The sequence below is a fragment of the Oryx dammah genome, unplaced genomic scaffold, assembly GCF_014754425.2.
Source record: "Oryx dammah isolate SB20612 unplaced genomic scaffold, SCBI_Odam_1.1 HiC_scaffold_7, whole genome shotgun sequence".
NCBI lineage: Eukaryota > Metazoa > Chordata > Mammalia > Artiodactyla > Bovidae > Oryx > Oryx dammah.
The window spans coordinates 27,402,390-27,424,596 of record NW_024070191.1 but is presented as its reverse complement, the minus strand read 5'-3'; the positions used below and the strand labels follow the sequence as shown (position 1 = coordinate 27,424,596).

At 42.3% G+C, this 22,207-nt stretch overlaps 1 protein-coding gene across 4 annotated transcripts in view; it reads right to left on the bottom strand.

Annotated features, from left to right (window-relative positions):
* Positions 1–1,113: 1,113 nt before the first annotated feature.
* The window catches only part of NRG1 (neuregulin 1), a 1,146,491-nt gene continuing 1,125,397 nt past the window's right edge, over positions 1,114–22,207 (bottom strand). For 3 of the 4 annotated variants that reach the window (XM_040242908.1, XM_040242909.1, XM_040242911.1), the window contains 6 exons: positions 20,783–20,806; positions 15,692–15,794; positions 14,068–14,194; positions 10,991–11,121; positions 9,772–9,978; positions 1,114–7,035 (listed from right to left, as the gene is read on the bottom strand). In XM_040242908.1, coding sequence (XP_040098842.1) covers positions 6,384–7,035; positions 9,772–9,978; positions 10,991–11,121; positions 14,068–14,194; positions 15,692–15,794; positions 20,783–20,806 — 1,244 coding nt within the window. In that variant the 3' untranslated portion in view covers positions 1,114–6,383. Of the gene's footprint in view, positions 7,036–7,462; positions 7,605–9,771; positions 9,979–10,990; positions 11,122–14,067; positions 14,195–15,691; positions 15,795–20,782; positions 20,807–22,207 lie in introns of all 4 variants that reach the window. The other variant, XM_040242910.1, reaches the window with a different exon arrangement.

Sequence of the window (22,207 nt, the reverse complement as noted above, 5' to 3'; positions counted from 1 at the left end):
ATCTTGGAGGAGGAAACTGTCCAAATTCGCAAAGTCACTAAGTGGTGGGGACAGAACTTTGACAGCAAAGGCCTTCCCCGTTGCACTGTAGGATGCTACCAACATATTGAAGTTATGAATTCATCTTCCTGGCTACACTTCATTTCCTTGGGAACTGACTTTTAGGGAAAGAAGCATAGAGTTACTCAGCCAAGCAAATTGGGCTCCAGAGTAACTTGTGCTGAGCCAGAGGGGCTCATATTCTTTCAAGTAGAGACTTGGTTTTGCATGGAACTTGTACTGTCCACGTGATGAAGGGCTGAGAATGAAAGAGTTGTTTGTGCTCAGCTCAGGGGAAGGGGAGGAATACAATTAGAAAACCTGGGAAAACATATTACCTCTGCAACTCACTAGATGAGTAGCCTGAGGGCAGTTTTTTTTTTTTTTTTTGACATTTCTGAGCCTCAGTTTTCCTGATGATTTCACCTACCAACATCCCAGGGTATTAAGAGAATAATAAAGATATAAAGGATGTAATAAGTCATAAAATAGCATAAAATGTTATTCTATTTAATAGTTTCTCTGCATAAGAACAAACACATAAAGCTATTAAAGATGTTTATGTTGACAAAGGTAATAATCCTCTAGCCTCTTTGACATGTTGTGGGGGTGGGAAGAAGTGTTGTTTTCTCCATCAAAATTCTATCCCCAAAAGTTCAGTTTGAAGGAGGAATGTTAGGGAATGATCCTGGATGGAACTTTTACTCTATACTCTGACTCCTCCTTAGGATTCCTACAGTATTCCTCTTTAGGAATTACTAGTCTCCCTTTCCTGATGTGTTTTCAAAAGGATTAGGTAGATCATGATATTTTTCCTCCAGGTTTAAAAAAAAAAAGCCTTTTCCTGTCTCCTTGCTGGGTGATATTTGGGAGCTTGAAGTTCAAAACCAATAGCTCACTGGAGAGGTCCAACAACTGCTATGTTAGGAGGTTAATAGGAGCCACAGGTACACACAGAAGTGGGTCTGACCACCCTTTCCGACATCAGCCTTAAAGGTTAAGAATACGGCAGCTTCCTAGAGCAGCAGAAAGGTTCTCTTGTAAACAGAAAGCTTTTCTGTTTCTAAATTAATCTTTTGGAGCAAGAATTTCCATCAATTTATTTTATTCCATCCATTACAGAAAGAGCAAGTCAGAGTGCAAAGTGATACTACATGAGATCACCAAAAATTTCCACTCCATCCAGCATCCCAAACCTCTAGATTTCAGAATTGCCTCACATCACCCCAAATCTCTGACATTAAGTCCCTTTGTCATTTATCCTAAGGACGGAGAGCCAAGAAATCTAATGATGGGGAGGATATTAGGTTGGAAAGACAGACTGTTTGCTCGTTTGCAAAGCTGGCCTGTGTAACATTCAGGTGTCTACATGGTTAAAATAAATGGAGGATTGTAATCATTATCCAGATATTGAATGTGGACATGTGTGAATCTTTGCTGTCTCCACACCACCCTCCATCGCCCATGCTTCTGTCTCCAATATCATTGTATCTTAAGGAGGGCATGGCAACCCACTCCTGTATTCTTGCCTGAAGAATCCTTTGGACAGAGGAGCCTAGAAGGCTACAGTGCAAAGGGTCGCAAAGAGTCAGACATGACTGAAGTGACTGAGCACGCAAGGACTCAGTTATAACCTAAATGACTAAGACAGCTGCCTGTGATTTTCAGTTCCGGGGATGGACCAAGCCTTAGCTGTAAGCTGAATACAAAGGGAAGTGTCTTCACCTTTAGTTTTTAAGTATTCTGTGCACTCCTTGATTTGCTCAATGGCTGCATGGGTGGACTGGACACGTGAGTGAATGTCATGACTTTAGGAGAGTGTGTTAAGAATTTGCAAGTGCCTGTGTGTGTATTTGTGTGCATGTCAATGTTAACACAAATATGAGGATTCTGAATAGCTTTGAAAATTCAGTAATACCACCAATAGAAAAAAACTAGCACAAAGGCCCCTCCTTGAATCTCCTAGACATCCAGATGGCTTTGGAAATGATGCTAGTGGATCTTCCACTAGGTAATAGGAATTGCACACAGACACGGAGGTGAGAAGATTCAGGGTACCCTCAGACTCCAAAGGAGGCCGATGGTCACCCCAAAGAACTGCTGACCTCAATTGCATACACTGTGGAAGTCCCAACCCTGTTTGGAACAATGAGTAAGATGCTTGAAATATACAAAAAGTATCACTCATGCAAATATCTATTTGCTAAAATATGGCTTTTGTTGAGGCTAATTTCAAGAAGAAAAGGAATATCCTCACTCCTATGACTGAGTCTTAGAATGCAGGACATTTCTCATGCCTAGGTCCTTCCCTGAGCAGTAAGATGGACACTGAGCTTGATTTACTGATAGAATGAGGAGGAAAGAACCCAATTTAGCCTTATTTTCTCTTAGAACTGTGAATCGCTCAATCATAGACCAGATGGAGAAAGCACATTTACTTAAGCTCTAGGAGAGCTTAGCAGGGCCCAGTTCTGACTGGCTGCCTTTGAGCCGTGGTGGCCCCCAGATTCTTTGGACCACGGTAACATGTTTCTGTCTCACGACTGAATGGGTTTCCATACTGACATTTTCATGAGTTGGAAGAAATTACATGCTGTCTCTACAGAACATGGTAGCAATCGGGATCCAGGCAATCAGGCCCTACGATGTCCTGTCTATGCTGTTATGTAAAAAAGTCATATTGCTTGGTTGTGATTCCTTCAACAAGGAACACAGGGGTAAGCAGAACTGACAAGCAGGAGATGATTTGAGGACAGGCAGGGTGGCAAAAGCAACGGACAGACAAGATGAACATGGGATCCATCAAACAGGGTCCTGAGTTAGCACAGCCATCACAGTAAAAGGCAAGGTGCTGGTCTAACAGACTGAACCCTTTGTCTGCTGACCCACACTCCCAGATCTCCGCAGAGTAGCATCTTTATTGCAGTATGTCTTTCATGGAAAATGGACAAAACTTTAAATAAATCACAATTACTTATTGCTTAGTATTTTGGATAATAAATTCTTTAGTTTATCAGTACCTCACGGCCTTCAAATGTGCATTCTTCAAATAGTTTCAGTTACATATACATTCTTTCTCCTGAACAATAAATTATTCTTAAAAAAAAGCAAAAGGAAAAGATACATAACTTTAAAGCAAAGAAAAACCAAAAAACATATATTTTTGACATTTATCTTAAACTTATATGAAAACAACTCTATGTTAGATGTTTAAATATAAATAATAAAGGACATTATGTTATTTACAATGTTGCACAGTAAGTTAAGAGAGTTAAAAAAAAGAAACTGACATGAACTCATAAAGACAGTAAATGATTTAGGAACACATCCAAGTAATGTACAATGTGTATTTACAAAAGAATATATAATAGAACTTGTGATATGTGGCCATTTCCTTTTGTCTGCATTTCTCTGCAATGTTTCATGGGCCTTTGTGGATAGACATCTTTGTGGCTGGTGGGATGCAGCCAGGACTAAAAAAACTAGGTATTTTATATTTTTACCAATGTGAGCCATAAACCTTTCAACCCAGGCCAAAAAAAAAAAAGTTACAGAGCAAATGACCCTGGATAAACTCTATCATGACAGTCACACTTAAACAAGGAAGATATGGCATATTGGTCTTTGGGACACATTCACAAATTCCCAGGCAGACTGCCATTTTGTAGAAGGCAGGAGACTGTCCAGACACTCTCAGAAATAAAAGTCCTACCAGGCAAGGAGGGAGAGCAGGATATAAAAGGAACCCGGAGTGAGAAAAAGGCATTTTTCATATTCTACGCTCCCCTGCATCTTCCTCAATGGGACATGATCTCAGACCCAGGAAACAAAGTCACTGTCAAACATCTCAGCAATTTCCACCACCTGAAGACCCAGAGAGGCTTCCCTTCTGCTGGGAATGTTAGTTCACATGCTTTCTTTGCATTGCCACTGCACTCCCGAGTTTATAAACAGGGATGGTGGCGTTTGAACATCCCAGAGATGCCTCTGTGGACACAGATCTGGTGGCCACAGCAGGGAGCCCCGAGTAGTCTGCTGGCCTTTCCTATGAAGGAAATCTGTCATTCTGTGGACAGAAAGCCTGTCCTAACTGATATATGTCACCTTGATGAGTGACCAGAACCAAGTTGGAAAGAAAACTTCCTCTTGTCCTCAACCTGAAAATTGACAGAGATTTTTCATACTGAGGAACATGTTGTTTCTTGCTCTCGATCAAAGACTTTATGTATTCCAAAAATTCTCCAGGTCTTCAAAGGCAATTGAGAATAATTTGGAGCACTTCTTTGGGGTTGACTCTTTTCTTTCCCCTGCTGTGAGCTTACTGATTTTACCGAATTGGGAAATCAGTGCAACTTGGGGAGTTGTCAAGGGCTCCTTAGGAAAGGTGAACAAGCACATGAGGACACTTCTGAGCACAGAGGAAGTGGCAAGGAAACATGAAGGACGCTTGGGATACCAAGTGCCAAGGGCCCATAGACGATCTCTGTGAACTGTAGAAACACTTAGGAGCTTAATGACATGAGTCATGCTCAGCCTGCACTTTTCTTCTAAGATCTCTTTGCATGTCCTTTCTTCCTTTTGATTTTAACATAGAGATGTGGTGAAGAAATAGACTCCATTTACTTGTAATCAACAGAGTCACTCTCCTTAAATTCATGGCTGATATTTTGAGCCCCCTGCTAACCTATTTCCCCATTTTGTCCCAGGGCTCCTAGGAGGCCACTTGGAACCTAAGTAAACCTCCAGCCCAACTTGACAGAGATGGGGCTACAATATTTTATAAAGTTCTCTTCTTTTCCTGGATTAGCAGTTATTTCAAGTATTTCTACCTATAGACCTTCCTTGGATTGCTTACCACTAGAGAACGTGCAAAAGGTGAACCCATCTTAATCCTATTTTTGTTGACAGTAAAGCAAAAAGTAAGAAAGGGGGAAAATGGATGATACAGCTGCAAACGGAGAGGTTAGCACATGTGGGGGTCATTTCTGCAAGGAAAGGTGCAATCTTTCTGAGACTACTGCCGTTTCTTGATGCATCCTCGCTCATGGGAGGTTCTTCCTAATTACAAATTACATGCACACGGGCCATTCCTGACAAAAATGTTCATGCATAGTACGATCTAATCAAGGTGAGATTGAAAAACAAGAAAGGAATAATGAGGACAAAGGAACGGGCAAAAAAACTTAAAAAATTACACACCGGGTCACACAGCCACTCTTCCCCTGTGTCTTCCACACGTTAACTTCTCTAGACAATCTATGGCGGAACTAGTTCTCTATAATGATGTCACCGCCATATACAACAGGCACACTGCATTCCAGAAGTATTCCAGAAAAACTGCTGAGCGTGCTGTTGAAGCTGGGGGGTTTTGTGCCATAACACATCTGTCCTTGAGCCAAGAAGACACAACCAATCACTAGCTCCCAAATCAGTGAAAAAACACAAGTCAAGAAGGATTGCACCTTTTTCAGCCATGGTTTGCTCTTCAATTAGATGAGCCGCTGTATCATTCCCCCAGAGAGAGAAAGTGAAACCGAGTCCTCAACTTAGGGTTGGACCTTACCCTGATCGCTAGCCAGCATCCACTTTGCATGCTAGCCCCAACACTTGTTTTTTTCTTTTGTTGAGAAAAATCAATCCGCATAAAGTAAATGGTAGCTCCTTTTAAGTCAGAGCGAGCTGTCTTCTGATGAATAATATAGTTTTTGAAAAAATCACAATATTACTTTCTTCCTAATATGTAACATGACTTAATGCAGTTTCCTGCTGTAATTAATAGTAGCATGCTGCTGGACCTACTATTATCTCAGAGCCCAGTGAAGCAACCTTTGGCTGGCAGAGTAGACACAACTCATTTCACATACGGAAAGCAAAAGAAAAATTTCATACAGAGGGGGAGTATTGGATGGATGTGCCATTACAAGACATCCTGATTGAGTACTACTCGAAGCAGACAGAGCGACAGGTGCAAATCTTGTAAATCATACATCCAGTCAACATGATAATGCAATACACGAGAAGCCAGCAAAAAAACAGAATATATGGGGTGGAGGGTCGCTGAAATACTGTGAAAAAGCAGTCACGGGATGGTACAAAACTTGCTCTGGACATAACATAACATAAAGGCACCATTGATATCTTTCTCGTTTGGAAATACTGTAAAAAAATTGCTACATATGGCACATAACACATTTGTACATACATATATTTAATTTATAAAAGTTTTTTTTTCCTGTTTTCTATTTGCAGAACTGCTAAAATAAAATAAATTGTTTAATTTAAGGTGGAATACTTTATTATATAAAATAAAGTTTTACAGGTGAATCTATGGGTGTATTTCGGTTTTAGACAGCGATAGGGTCTTGGTTAGCGATTACACCGGAGAGCCTGGCCTGCAATTCTTCCTGCGGAGAGAAGCGACCTGTTGGGTTAGTCCTGCTGTCGACCAGGCGGAAGGCAGGGGCCGCCTCGAGACTGGCCGCCAGGGGGTTCTGTATGGCCAGGAAAGGCGTATCTTCTCCTACTCTTTCATCCTCTGTTTCGCTCTCTGAGTTACTGCTGTCAGTGCCTGTGTTGTCCATTTCCAACCTGTGGGCAATGTGACCATTGGGCTTGGTTCTTTTGGCCCGCCGGCTGCTGTTGGTGAGTTTCTTAACCGGCTCTTGAGCTGGTTCGTACTCCTGGGTCGTTTCATATTCCTCATCCTCCACTATCCTCAAGGGGCTAGGGGGCAGGCTGTTGCTCTCATGCGCGGGGTTGCAGTGGAACGAGCTGAATTGCTGGGCGTGGTGGTCATACTTCTCCCGCAGCCGTGGTGGCGTCACAAGGAGCAGGGGTCTCTCCTCTTCCACGAAGGGACTGACCGCCATGGAGGGCATGGAGACCGTCGTGCTGGACACGGGCGGGGACATTTCCGAAGGGGGTGACTTGGGGGAGCTTGGCGTGTGGAAATCTACAGGTGACATACGAGCCGGGGTGGTCATTGCTGATACATACCTGTGTGAGCACAGAAGACCCCAGCGTAAGTGTGGCGCAATGAGAGAGGCAGAGAGTGAGGGGTGGGGGGGTCAGGGGGCAGAGGTCATTATCTTATCATCAGATATCATCATCAGACAACAGAGTAATTCTCTTCATTGTAGATGTCTCAGATTTTACGCTAGGACATTTGGAATCTCCAATTAGGTGGTCAAGAGTCTCCTCACAGGAGTGCATGCAAAGATCAGCTAAATTGCCTGGCTCAGCAAAGCGTTTGAGATTTTTTTCCATCTCATTGTGATTTTCTTTTTTTTTTTTTTTAATCATGATTTTCAATAAAAGCATGTGAGTTAAGACAAGAGGGCACAGGGTCCTGGAAACCTCTCAGTTTGTAAGGACCAAGGCTCGGGGATTTGGAAGGGGAAGAAGTATTACTTAAATACTATACCTTCCTAAAGGCCAAGGGGTCTTAGAGAATGAAGCCCAAATGGGGAATGGAAGAAGCTCTAAGATGAGTTGCGGAAAGCTGGATCTGCATGCATTTGGATCTGTGGGCCTTGTTTCTCCTTAGCTCAGCTATAAGGTTATGTCTTATGAAAAAAAAAGAGCATAGTAACTTAGATTTATTCCTGAAAACAGCGTAACACATTTGTGCGCTTTTAAGTTTTCCATGAAATGCGACTTCTTAACATTCCATTTGCAACTCTATATCCCACTGACCATGCCATTCAAAAATAGCTGACTAGCTCTCTTCCAGAACCCACTGCTGTATCCAGCTCTGGCTTATCTTTTCTGACTGCTCAAAGGTGGCTGTACCATGTCACTTTATGTCATGCTATGTTTGGTGACGCTCAGGAAATCTCGTTGTCAAGACATCGAGTGCACCGTTTTTACCATACCGCGCTTTCTTCCCCCGAAACAAGAAGACCTTACGTGGCACTGAGAAAGACGTGGCTTATTCAGTCACATTTCTCAGCTTAGATAAAAATGTCACCAATGAGCAGCACTAAAGGACTCTTTCCTTCACGGTGGCATTTGCAGAGTCTAATTTGACATGACCTGTGATAACACAGGACACCGTCTTCTCATCTCCAGCTAACAGGAACAAGAAACCTATTAACCCTCCTGCTTGCCATCCATGATTCTGAGTCATACAGATGTGAGATCTGACTGTGTCTAAAATGGGAAAGTGTCTCCAGACAGAAATATCTGGGGCTCAAGTCTCCAGACTTATTATTTTGGGGATACTTAAATTAAGCTCTCTGAGAAATGCTAATCCAGATTCAACCAACCCATAGCATGGCTTCATTGGTTTTCTCCAGGATGCCAGGTATATTCTGATGGCCTAAATAATACCTGGGGTATGAAATGAAGCCTATCCCAGCAGGAAAATGTCAACCTTTAAAGATAAACATCACCTGTAGTGATGGAGAAAGAATTTATCCTTATCTTCTTTCTCAGATTTCTAAAAGGATTGGATTGGAACAGGCTCAATACATAAAGATACACTTACATGAATTTAAGGCTGATGTTTTAAACCAGCTTTGGACCAAGCTTATTTTTATCCTAGATGAGTTAGAGCAACCACTAATTTCATAAAATTCTGAAAAGCCATTTTGGGGTAAAGGCCCTTGAAAAAGTAATAAGCAGGCTCTAAGTGACCTGCAGGCTCCAAACTGGTCACCCTTTGCTGTATGTACTTTCCAATGCATGAGTGAAGGAGTGTACCCAAATCATCTCCACCCACGAAAACCAAGTAAGTATGACTTTGACATTGCTGCTGCTGCTGCTAAGTCGCTTCAGTCATTCGACATTACGTAAACCTTTTAGCAAGTGGTCAGAGATTGGACTGAGAAAGCAATACAGTAAACCAACAAACAGACAGAACTCTGCTGGGTTTGAAAACAAATGAGTAACAGCTTCTTGATGGACTAAGAATGCTGGTTGGGTATAACTTTCTCCCCTAGTTTAGGGGAGAATGGATTAGGAGAATCTATGAATTCAGTAATGCTATTAAGCATCTCTTTCAGGTTACTTTCTTCTGATCTTTATTTTACATTTGTCTTGACTTCCCCCACCCAACCCAATAGCGCCAGAAGAAAGCCAACACATTCTGGAATAAAAGCCATATCAAAGGCAATATCTGCTTTGAAAACCTCCTGTGAAGACTGCGAGCCGCAGTAGATAGGAGATTGATGGATGCATTCCTTGCTGGAATTTCACAAAGGGATACTGTCTGGTGGAACGCAAGGCATCCCCATGACACTTGGCAAGGATACAGCCCTTGATCTGATTTAACTGAGGCTGGAAGGTAAGAAAGGGTTAGCTCATGAGAACAGGAGGCCAGCTTGACCAGAGTTTGGATAACTGGCCACTTAGGATTCTAGAAGGGTCCTGATCGGTCACTGAGGCCAGTGTTCTCAAGTTCCAGTTGAGGAAACTGAGACTCCCCCAGAGGCTCTGAGCCTAAGGCCAAAGCTGGGAACTCCAAGACTGCTGCACCTTCCACATCAAATCTTTCCAGCTCTTTTAAGAGTCTGTTGCCTGTCAGCCACTGGGATGATGCGAGAAGCTCGGAAGAAATGAGTTCAGTCAAACCAAAAGATGCCTTCATCAACTAGGATCACTCCTAGACCAGGCAACTGGCGCCCCTTATTCTCATAAGAGCAGCTTCCTTAGGTGGGAGAGCAGATGCTTGCGGGGATTCTCTTACTGGGGTGCTTTCTTCTCTGTAGTAGCTTTGCCCTTCGGTTTTACCTTTCACTATGAGGAGAGTCTCGGTAGGAGTCAGGGGTTTCTCTGGCATGCCTGAGGAAGCTGTTACATTCACGAGGGCCTCCCAAGCCATTGAGACGTCCTCTCGGGCCCCCAGTGGGGCTGCTGTGCCTACTGTTTTCTACGGATGACATCACGATGACAGAGTGGCTTTCCGAAATGATGCTTTCAGTGTGTCCGTTGCTCCAGCTACAGGGGGCGTGTGAGAGGCAGAGAGAGGGAGAGTTTTAATTCTATGCACACACGGAAATGAAAGGAAGGGAAGTGACAAATCTTGCAAGTGACTGATGTTTCACGCTGGGATTACTTGTCTCAGAATAGGACTGTCTATTAAGATGCTTGTGATGCATAGGATTGTGATTTAGGTTAGCTTTGCAAGGGTACACTTTATTTACACGTTCACCCATTCAACACACATTAAACAAATGCCATTTTGTACTAAATATTTTTAGAGTCTCTCTGTTCTTGAGAGTCTTAGATTAAGGATACCCTGGTTTTATGTGCTCCATTTGGAAGTCTAGAGCCACCCTGGGCAGTACCCACTCAGATATCACCAGAGCATTTGAGAGTTTGAGGTTCAGCTAGGTAACCAGTTCTCATGTGATATCCCAGGGCAATCCAATCACTGGAAGAAGTTAACTTCTAAGTATTATATAGTATCTTAGATAAACTCTTTCCAGTACAGCAGTTCATTGGAAAAGACCCTGGCGCTACGAAAGACTGAAGGCAAAAGGAGAAGGGGACACCAGAGGATGAGATGTTAAGATAGCAGCACTGACTCCATGGACATGAATTTGAGCAAACTCTGGGAGACAGTGGAGGACAGAGGAGCCTGGTGGGCTATAGTCCATGGGGTCACAAAGAGTTGGACAGGACTTAGTGACTGAATAACAATAATAGCAATTCCGGAAATGGTCAGGCATGAAAAAAGACAACCTCCAAAATGGGGAATAACAATACTGTAAGGTGGGTATTATTTCCCCTTGTTTTGGTGACAGAAAAGTTGAGGGTCAAATTCAAATAGCAATTAGTGGCAGAGCCAATTGGATGTCCAAAGCCTGTCTTTGTTCCAAGTCATACACACTACAGTACCGCACTGCCTTATAAATACCTCCTGTTCCTTTCGTAGGCAGTGAGAACAAAAGGGAACGTGTAAATATTCGTTCTTGGGGAAATGTCATGCAGCTTTTTATTCTCATACCTGTGACTGGGAGTCTGAGTGACAGTAGTGGAATGATGAGCTGTCGAAGTGTAGTGACTGGTGGAAAAAGACGTCTCCGCCTCTCTCTCAACAATATGCTCGCTAGAGATGACATTTTTAGATACGTATTGCTGGATAAACAAAGAGACACAACTTGAAGATTTAGGGAAGTCAAAACTCTAACAATGTCACATATACACACAAATCTACTCTTCTAATACCCATGCTTCATAATAAGCTCTATTTCTCCAGTGGCCATATGGCAAAGCCTATCCTGGTTAGTATGATCTTTAAATTAGATAAATAGAATTCATGAAATTCTCTTTGGATATACACACACAATGTAGGTCCTACCATAACAACTACATTTTATCAGAGAAGACCTGTTTCTTCTCTTTCATTTCCAACTGATAACATGACTAGAATTAAATACAAACAACTTCACAGTACTTTTGTAAGCTGTTGCAAGCACAGAAATGGTTTGTCTTATTTCAAATTTTAAGTCATTAGAAGAATTTTTAAAATAATCTCTATATTTTGAATCTACATTTCTCTTTTGATTTCCCAGCATCCATGTTGCTCTAATGGTATCACTGAAATTTTTACCTCGTTGTCAGTGGTAAGACTAACAAGGTTACTGAGAGATTTGAAGAATTTATAACAGTGGTCAAGGTTATAAACGTTGACAAATCATACAATAGATAGAAGGTCTTATATTTGGTACAAGTAGATTCTATTTTATTTTTCGCCACTAAATCACAACAGTTATTACCACCTTTATTAGTAAGAGAGGGACATTTTAAAATTTTCTTTTAAACACTGGAAATGGCAACCCACTCCAGTGTTTTTGCCTGGAGAATCCCAGGGACGGGGGAGCCTGGTGGGCTGCCGTCTATGGGGTCGCACAGAGTCGGACACGACTGAAGTGACTTAGCAGTAGCGGTAGCAGTATTTATACCAAATTGAGTTACGTAATGGGAAAAGACATGCATAGGAATAGTCTTAGATGAAATAGGACATTGATGATCTGATAAGTTATGGGCTCTAAAAGGTGAAGGTGAAGTCACTCAGTCATGTCCGACTCTTTGCGACCCTATGGACTGTAGCCTACCAGCCTTCTCCGTCCATGGGATTCTCCAGGCAAGAATACTGGAGTGGGTTACCATTTCCTTCTCCAGGGGATCTTCCCGACCCAGGGATGGAACCCGGGTCTCCTGCATTGGAGGCAGACGCTTTAACCTCTGAGCCACCAGGGAAGCCCTGGGCTCTAAAAGATGAATATATCAGTTTCATGAAATGAAACTGATATATTCATGGAAACAAACAAAAAATTACAATCTGAATTATACTTGAAACTCTAGCTGGTTATCTTAACCATAGAAAGGTTTATTCCATGTGGATCTTTGCTTTAAGGAAAAGATGGTGTTGTCGTATGTAATGAGCTATTTTTAGTCTGTATAACAAATGACTCTTGTTCCCTGGAAGGCAATGTAAGCTCAGTGAATCTAATGAAAATAATATTTAACAATTATACAACACTCACCAACTGCCACTGGGCTAATGGATTATGTGGATTATTTTTTTAATGCCCACTGGAACTTTTTGAAGTAGGTATTATTTTTATGATGAAGAAATGGGGGTTAGAAAAGTTAAAACTCACAATCACATAGCTTGAGCCATAACCAGGATTCAGGCAGTCATTCTGCCTCCTATATAACATACAATGTGACAGACTATAGGTATGTCAATAGAGAATGTACTTAGCAACTGTGCAGAACATTCTAATGAACACGCTGGTAGGGGGAGGAAAGGATGTTACTTCATCCTTTCCTTAACTGCTTCATCATTAACTACTTCACTGGTAGTGAAGGATGTTAATTTATCAGCACCTAACAGTCTTCTGACTTCCTGGTGGTTGAACTACTAGCAACCCTGAACTTGGGTCTTTTGATAGATTTGCTCCACACAAAATTCATCTTTGACTATAAGATTGAAAATTGTACCGTCATATAATCTTCCACCTCTGCTTATAAAAAGCCAATCATCTAAGGGAAACGAAAACAAAACAAGAATGATGGTGAAGTAGGAAGAGCAATACTCCAGAAACCAGGAAAGCCGAGTTCTGCTCTGCCCTGACTCTTACAGTAAGTCCCCTACATAAGAATCTTCAAGTTGCAAACTTTCAAAGATGTGAACGTATTATAAACCTATTATAGTACTATATAGCCGGTTGTGTTAGCTGGGTATGTAGGCTAATTTTGTTGGACTTACCAACAAAATAAGAACTTGTTCGCACGGAACTTGTTTGTATGTAAAGGACTTACCCTATCTGTAAAAAAAACTAGGGGGAGCTTTGGAAGATGCTATCTAAAGACTCTCTGAATTTAATATTTAATGACTTCATTATATTTAAAAGCTAGATGATTGGTAAATTTAAAAAATACATCTTTGAATGTTGAAGGATATATTTCCTCCGAAGGGTTTGGTATCTTGTAGAAAGAGTCAAGGAATCAGAAAGTATTAAATTCTTCTGTTTTGGCTACTGAGAAGCAAGTCTGGTAATGCCCTTAACATTTTCCATGGCCTAATATCTCCCTTCTCAGAATCAGTAAATCATCAGGCACCTCAAAATGCCTCTAATTAAAAAAAAAAGGACTCTAGAGCCTTTAGCTCAGTTATCAGTGCTAATTAGTTGTAGACTCAAGCAGCCTTCATTTCCCAGGTATAAAAAAATAAAACATTTCCTTCTGATTCTTGTATCATGAGTTTTATTATTTTTCTTTGTGTTTTTTTTCTCTGCTCTTTCTTTCAGTTATGGCTTCCTTACAGAACAAACCCAACATTATTATTCTGACCCATTAATGAACACTTTATAAGAGGAAATGTGCTGGTTTTACAGTCACCAAATCCACTTTAAAAAATGTTCCCATTATTTTCTCTTGGCGAAACCTTGGCTTCCTGGAAGCCCTGGTGATTAATGGCAGCAGCTAAGAGCCGAAGAGCTTTAGAAAATAAACTTCAAGGTGCCTGAACAGAGGAGAGATGCTGAACTTTCCCACTGGGCAGAGTCAACATACATTCACCAGCTGCACGTTCTCGGGGGGCGGATTGGGGTGGTGGGGCCCGTTGGCTACGTTCATCATGGTGTTTCTTTCAGACCGAAGGCTCTGCCGAAGCCGGTCATGAAGCTTTTTCCGTTGTTTCCTGCATAGGGAAAAATGGAGCACTGATTTATTTTTTTCCTAATTATTTACATTTTTCAGTACAGTCAGTTCTTTCTTCTACCAACCCAACACTCAGTGGATTGGTGGGGAGAGAGAGAGAGAGGGCACGCCACCCCATCTCAGAAGTGGAATCATCTGTTCTTAGCAAATAGATTGAAGAAGCCGGTGGGATTCTTACAGAAATTGAACTAGACTGCTGAGAGAGAAGGAAAAAACAGCAGAGAAGACAAGTGAAGTTGAGATTTGGCTAAAACTCAGACTTTCATAATCACTCCATCTTTGCCCAAGTCTTACAGATGGTCATGTGTCTTAGGCTACAATTCATGCTGTGCAATTGATAAGGCTGATTTCATTTATAGTTTTGCCTGTCTGTGTGTCTTTCAAGAAAACACAGTCACTTTTGAATCTGTGTATCATAGTGTGTGTATGTGAGTGAAAATGTGTACATCTTTTGCCAGAAGATTTTGGCACAATTATAACATGATCCTATTCTAGTACATTTTTGTATAACTAGGTAATGAATATTCAAATATTGAGACTGAATCTAGTAAGACTCATAAGATGGATTCCATGAAGGTTTATTTTTCTCTATCGCTTGCTCAATTCTGGCAACACGCTATATCCCAGGACATTAAGGAAATGCCATCCATGTCCTTGTTTCTATGGCATAAATGCAGATTGTCTGTTTTTCAGTTCAGATCGTGATAATATTCCCATGACTAGTTTTGGCATGAGAGTTTATGTGATGAAACGACAAAGTAAAATAAAACTGTGAATAGCATTATTTCAAAGTAGAAGTTCTACATACGATACAAAAGTGAAAGGAATTCATATCATATGATAATCGTATTTGTTAACAAGGACCCAGCTTCAACAACCAACAGAGTGAACACAAATCTATTTCATCTTTTCTCTTTTATTCTTTCAAAGCAAGTTTTACTTGCTTCTCCTCCCATGAGAGTCCTTTTGTGCATCTCACACTGTGGGAGAATTTGAACTAGTAACCTAACTAGATGCAACTGAAAACTCCATCATGGCTTTTAAAAATGCCTGCCTTTCAAATGCCACCAAATGCCTCCATTGTCCCCTATGTCTGAGTGCAGATTGGACGTGTCCTCAGAGTTGAGATGACAAGCTAACTTGTGGTCCCACCACACTCCTTTCAGGAGGGACCCACATCCACAGACACCCGCATGGGTCCCTATGCAACTCTGTCCCTCCAACCCTTTTCTTGGGTCATGGGACCGTGGTCAATGAACAAAAGTCTTCTGAACACTTTCGCACAAATAGGCAAAGCTTTCTAATGCCTGTGGTTAGGAAGGTCCTCAAAATGGGTTATTTGGGACCAAAAATAAGGAGGAAATCCCCCTGCCCCTCTAATCTTCCAGGACAAGGCTGTGAAGCCTGGTTTCTGCTGCACCTTTGCCGCCCAGGCTGCCTGTGAGCTCAGGGGGAAGGAGGCCGGGGAGGTGTTTACTTGGTTTTGCAGTAGGCCACCACACACATGATGCCAACCACGAGCAGAGCGATGCAAATGCCGGTAATGGTGAGCACTCTCTTCTGGTAGAGCTCCTCCGCTTCTGGAAAGGGATGAGAACAGACGTCAGAGAAGCTAGGTCCCTGACCCTCGCCCGGACTTACAGCTGAAGAGCTGGCATTGTCCATGTTCACAAGAAAATACACACGGGACAATTCATTCCTTTGGCAAATAAGACGTAAGGTGCAGCACACTCTGCACCACATTTTGAGCATAAAGCTGCAAAGCCCATTGGAGGGCCATTTATAATTTAAAAAATACGATCTATTCAATGACTTTATGTTAAGCCATAGATGCATAATAAACTGACAAACCATAAACATTAATGGTAAAATAACGATTTTGGTTAAAACTGTAGATTTTATTAAAAAAAAAAAACTCTTGCAAAGACAACAGGAATTGATGCCAATAAAAGGAGCTGGCATTGGCACCACTGGGACCTTCCCCTTCCCCCTTCTTCCCAGTCTCCTGTCCCCTCCCCTCCCCCACCCCAAGCCTTTTTTGATTTCCCAGCTCGCTCCTATTCCCGTGGTCTTTACAAAGAACCACTTTTAACTTAAAACAAAAAAAAAAAAAAGAAAACTCAAAAGACATTTGCAAACATGAGCTTGACTTGTAGTTAGAAACAAAACTGAGGCAGGATTCCTATGATTTAATAGGAAAATGGGGACAGAAGCAGCAGGACAAGGAGTAGCTTGGCATCGTATCAGAGAAACTCCAGTAAGATGGGTGGGATAGTCCTGGGCCACGAGGAAGACGTGTCCTTTGAGGAACAGTTATTACGGCTTCACCAGTTGTACTTAGAGATCTAGTTTATGACCTTACAAAACCACTGGCACAAATGATATAAGATTTGGAATAGACTGTACCTTCCTGCACTGGACAAGTTGGCAAATTAGCTAATGTCGGTTACACCAGGGAGGTAGGATGTTTAGAAATTTCAGATGAAGGTACTACTATACTCCCACTGCAACCAGTTTCTGATTCATGGAAGGTTTTCGATTTGCAAATCAGCTTTGGAGGGGGATAAATTGCTATAGAACGGGAGTCAGGTTCTTAATAAGATTGGCTGATTTAATGGTGAACCTGATCCGCTTAGGAACGAAGCTTCCAACCAGTCTAGTCACACTCACTGGGAAATATTCACAAGTTCAATGAGAAAGAGAAATTAACCAATGCATAATAAGCAGTCTAAGCTGCATTTGTTATTCTGATTATCAAGCTGGTCAAGAAGTGGGAAACATTTTACCAATGAAGGTCTCTTATCTGGATATCATCATGGGGCCTTATGGAACAATTTCAATTTACATTCTCTGTCTCAGCAGCCATAGTTTTTTTTTTTTTTTTCTTTTTCCCTTTACTGAGAGAGGGCAAGTTGCCGGAAGTCTTCTTGAAATGAAAAAAGGTGCAATGCAATTTCTATGATACAGCAGACTTTATCATTAAACAAAAACATTTCCTACAAGCCAAGCCCATGGTAATCAAATTCCAGTTAACAGGTCAGGAACATTGTCAAATCAAATTAATAAGATCACTGATTATTAACAGGAGGAGGAGGAGAAAAGAGTCAGTGGGTAAAAAAAAAAAGACCAGAATGCTGCAGAGATTATACGAAAACAAACAGAAAGGGTTGGAAGAGGAAAAGAAAGCAAACTGAGAGGACGGACAGACTGACAGAATGACGGAGAGAGGGAGGAAGCCAGGTAGGAGGGAAAAACGAGGTTAAAGAGTGAAGGAGCCATCTGAGGTTCCTGGCACAGCATGCCTGATACTAGGGGAGGAAAAATAAATACATAAAAGAAAACCAGAGGGAGGAAGTGCTGGGGTGGGAAGCAAGGTGGATATAGATTTGGAAGGGTTATCCCATACAGCATAACTCCTAACCTAGGCTGGCGGTCACGTGGCAGCCACAATTAGAAAGCAAAGCAGCTGGTGCATTGCGGGAGCGACAACGGACCAGGAGACAGAGAGCCTTGTCACATTATTTCTGTGCTGCGTAAGTCAAATGAGGACGTGACGTGTGGATGCTTGTATGTTAATTGCGAGTGTCTGCTGCCTCCCTTCCCCTAGAGCCACAGGACGGAGAATTCAATTTCATAAGGTGTTAATCTGTGAGCTGATGTGGCTGGAACGGGCACCTGGATGATTTTAGCACTAAGTCTAAACAGCAAAGGCATCACCCCACTGGTCCTTCTCTGGGGGAAGCAGAACGCAGAGCAGGAATCTTTTGTTTGGGATGAACTAGTTAAGAAACAGGAGTGTAAAAGCATCACTGCCTAGAAAGTGAAGATCCTACTGTACTTCTTTCACTTACTCTATTCTTCCTTCTTTTTAAACGGCAAGCACTGGTAGTGCTTCCATCTTCCAATTCTATCTTTAGAAAAACCTGGGAAACGGCTTCCCCAAACTGCAAAAAGAGGACCTATCCAAGGGCTAAGAGTGAGGAAGGCATCGTGCCGTCTTTTGCAAGTTTTTTGGTGGTTGTTAATTCTAAAAGAATAGACTGACTAGGCTTCATGAAGAAATGGCATATAATGACTTGCTCATTCTCCCCTGGTTATGTCAGCAGACGACACTTCCCAGGAAAATCAATCATGGAACTGGAAAGGCAGCCCAGTCAAGGCCAAAGGGCAAAACAAAATGCTAAGATGAGCCAGTTGAAACCAAGGCCCCTAGAGCATAGATGTGGCTTAGGACTCTATACTCACATCAGGATGGCCTGAACGCATTAAATATTTTCCATTTAAGTTTCAATCAGATCTTTCAATGGTTCCCTAAATCAGGTCACCCTCACAATATAAATATGTTCAAGGAGAAATACTTGGTGGACAATAATATAAAAAGTGCTTTAAAAAAAAAAAACCCTCCTTTTTCTCCCTTATTTTTTCCCTGTGTTACAGGGTCAACTGGACAAGAGCAAATTAGAGACAGTGTTGAAAAAAAGAATCCATCAGTCCTGTTGGTGGATCTGCCTTAATGAGTTGAAACACTTCTAAGCCTTTATGGTTTGGCTGGATGCATTAAATGAATCAGATCAAGCACGTTTTTCAGACTGATCTGGCCAGGCCAAGAGACAGAAGCCTTGGCCGTTTCAATTTTAATTGGCCTGTAAGGTCTGATTTTCCTTAAGGATGGAACGTTCCGGCTGGCTGGAACCTCTGGAAGCCTTTCCTGTAAGAGGTGTGTGGGTATCAGCTCAGGGTGCCTTTACTAAACCCTTCAGGTCTTACTGAGGGAGGTCATGTATCTGAAAAAGCCATCACCCTACTTCATTGTTTGGGAAAAGAAATATGAAATTTAATAATTAGACCCTAAAGTGATAACACTGGAAGGATGCTGTTAGGGAGAAGAGGGGAGGTGACGGTGGGATTTTTTTTTTTTTTTCTTCCTTTCAGGTAAGGCCAATACGCCTTTTGAGAAGTGGGATAAATTTCATCGCGAGGGAAGTAACCTGAATAGATAACGCCCCTCATGTAGCCCACCTGCCACCCATGGGATGTTGGTGGGGCTTCTCGTACCTCTTACTTTCCAGTGATGTTCTCTGATGTGCAAAGGAAAGGAGCACTTACACTAATGTGGGGCTTCCCCATCACATGAATAGTTTTCTCTTGGAATTTTTTTCTGGGGGAGGGGAAAGTGCAAGTAATTGAGTTTCTATCCCTGGAAGCGGATAGCTGGCAACAGCCTCGTTTTCCACAGATTATGGAAAGTACATTAGGTGTAGACTGTGATGTTATTGAAATGAAAGCAACAGCTATAAGATGCTTTTGTTGCATTCACTGACACTAGCTGAATGGAGGCCAGACAGTCCTTTACTCAGGACATTGCTTTATTGACTGATACGCACTTCCAGGGCTGTAGCATTCAGGAAGTCTGGGGACTTGCACTGCAGAGCTTCCGGGAGGACAAAATGGTTTCCCCTTCCTGCCAAGACTGGCTTTTCTCCCAGCTATCTAGGATGTTGTCTAGTCGCTAAGTTGTATCCAACTCTTTGCAACCCCATGGACTGTAGCCCACCAGGCTCCTCTTTCCATGGGATTTCCTGGGCAAGAATACTGGAGTGGGTGGCCATTTCCTTCTCCAGGGGATATTTCCAACCCAGGGATAGAACTTGAGTTTCCTGCATTGGCAGGTGGATTCTTTACTGCTGAGCCACTGGGGAACAGTATGAAAATTTGTATTTGATTACTTGGGATATGGTGACTCAAATTTAATTCTATTAGTGCTAGAATTTCCATCTAAAATAGCATAGTGTATTTTGTTGTTTTTCATTTCCTTGCTCATAAGATAATGAAGCTGACTAGTGCAGCGCTTGTATATATCTCCAGAAAACTAGAGTAATCCATGTCTGAAAGTGAAAAGTGAAAGTTTCTCAGCCATATACAGTCCATGGGATTCTCCAGGTCAGAATACTGAAGTGGGTAGCCTTTCCCTTCTCCAGAGGATCTTCCCAACCCAGGAATTGAACCGGGGTCTCCTGCACTGCAGGCAGATTCCTTACCACCTGAGCTATCAGGGAATGTATGTAATATCACGCTGCAGTGTAAGAGCTTTCTATGTTACAATATGAATAGATGATTTTTACATTGTACGTAAAGCTCCCATTAGCCGAAAATGCAGAGTGTTCTTAAGTCGGTGTATGTGAAGCTTATTTTGTTCTCAGGCCCCTGGCTTGGTTCCTCCTAAAGCCTTATGTATCACTCCAACTTACCCAGCTCTGGAATAACAGCATGGTCAGCTCCGATCAGTGGGTCAAGGAACATGGGATGTATGTGAATTGTACCAAGTAAGGCGACTTTCAACTCTAAGTGAAAGTTTTGAGTCTAAAAGCTGCTGCCCTCAGTACCTCCTCGGTAAACTAACCATAGATTGAAAGCAAAGAAATCATTGTTATAGCTGTATGATCCCTTCTAAAGAGAAAGGAAATTAGTTAGGAACTGAAAGGTAAGAGTAGACAGGGGGGAAATAGAAAGGTTTCAGCTCATAGGCTCTAAATTCTGCAGGCTAAAAGGAATGATGATTGGTCCATACCCATAAATTCAATCCCAAGATGCTCTGCCAATGCAGAAAGTTGACAAAAAAAAAAAAAAAGAAAGAAAGGGAAAAAGTTTCAGAAAAGAGCAATACACTGCACTCCAAAACACATTACACACGACTATTACGGCTCTGTGCGTGCACATGGAACAGACAAATGGCGGATGGTTAAGGAAGCAGTGCTCAGGTACGCCCCCACGAGTCCACAGAGGGAACTTCTCTTTCAAGAGGTGTGCAAATTCCAGCACTGTCTTTATTAACCCTTAAAAGACCTTACTGAGGGAGAAGTGAATGGCTGACCCCTCCTCTATGCTATGCGTTATCTGGGAATTGAAAGACCGGATTTATCATCAGAGATGGCATTTGGTATCATTTTACCCTTCTGCTTTCAAAAGGCAGGCGTGGAGTTCCAGGGAGGTGAAGTCATTTTACCCAAAGGCAGAGAGTGGCAGAGCAGGGAGGTGAAGCCAAGAGGAGCAATTAGGTTGGAAATTTTTGTCACATTAGATAGCTAGTTTTCACTGTTTGGGGCTAGCTAAGCTCTAATATTTCCGGTTGTATTTACTTATCTGTAAACTATTTCCGTTCCCCCCCAATCTTCCACTCTCTCCATCATTTGTATGACATGGAGAACACTTCTGTTCAAAAAAGCCAGCCAGGGCACTGAGGCAACGGGGAGCCTGCTTCCAGTTTTCTGTATCATCTCTGTGTGGCATAGGATAACAGTGACTGCCTCACTTTTTCAAATGGTTAAAAAAAAAAAAAAGGAGGCAGGGGGAGGATGCAATTCCTGGGTTCTTTGGTTAATTTTAATTTAGCACTTCCTCAGATCACAAAGAGCCAATTAGATGGGTACTTCCCAGCGCTGAGCCCTGATGCCCAGATGATAGCCGATGGCCACAGGCACCCAGGGGGCCTGCAGAGCTGCCCAGGGGAGGGGGCTGGAAGCTGTGCGCCCCCAGCCCACAGTCCTAGCACCCCTGACTGAGGACACATCACAACTGCAGGCCTGGCAGGGACCTGCACAAGCTCAAGTGGAGAAGTGGGGAAAATCGGGCAAATGAAAAAAAAAAACAAAAACAAAAACACACACACACAAAACAAAAAACCAATCGAGAAATGATGCTTTCCATTCTTGAAACAAAAAACTGTTAACCAAATGTCATCATCTGGGGCCCTTCAGGACTCCCTTATTTGTGTGTGGGGGGTGGAAAGGCATGTGGGAAGGCGGGGCAGGATGAACACAGAGGGGTTCTGTGTTCTGTATTTCTTTTCCTGGGTCACTGACTAGAGAGATACCAGGACAGTCCCCGAATCTGACAAGGCATCTCTTCAGTTTGCAAGCACACGCTGGAGGGGTACTTCTTTTCCACAACAGTTTGGACATGAACAGATCTCCTCATAGAGAGATCGTGTTTGGAG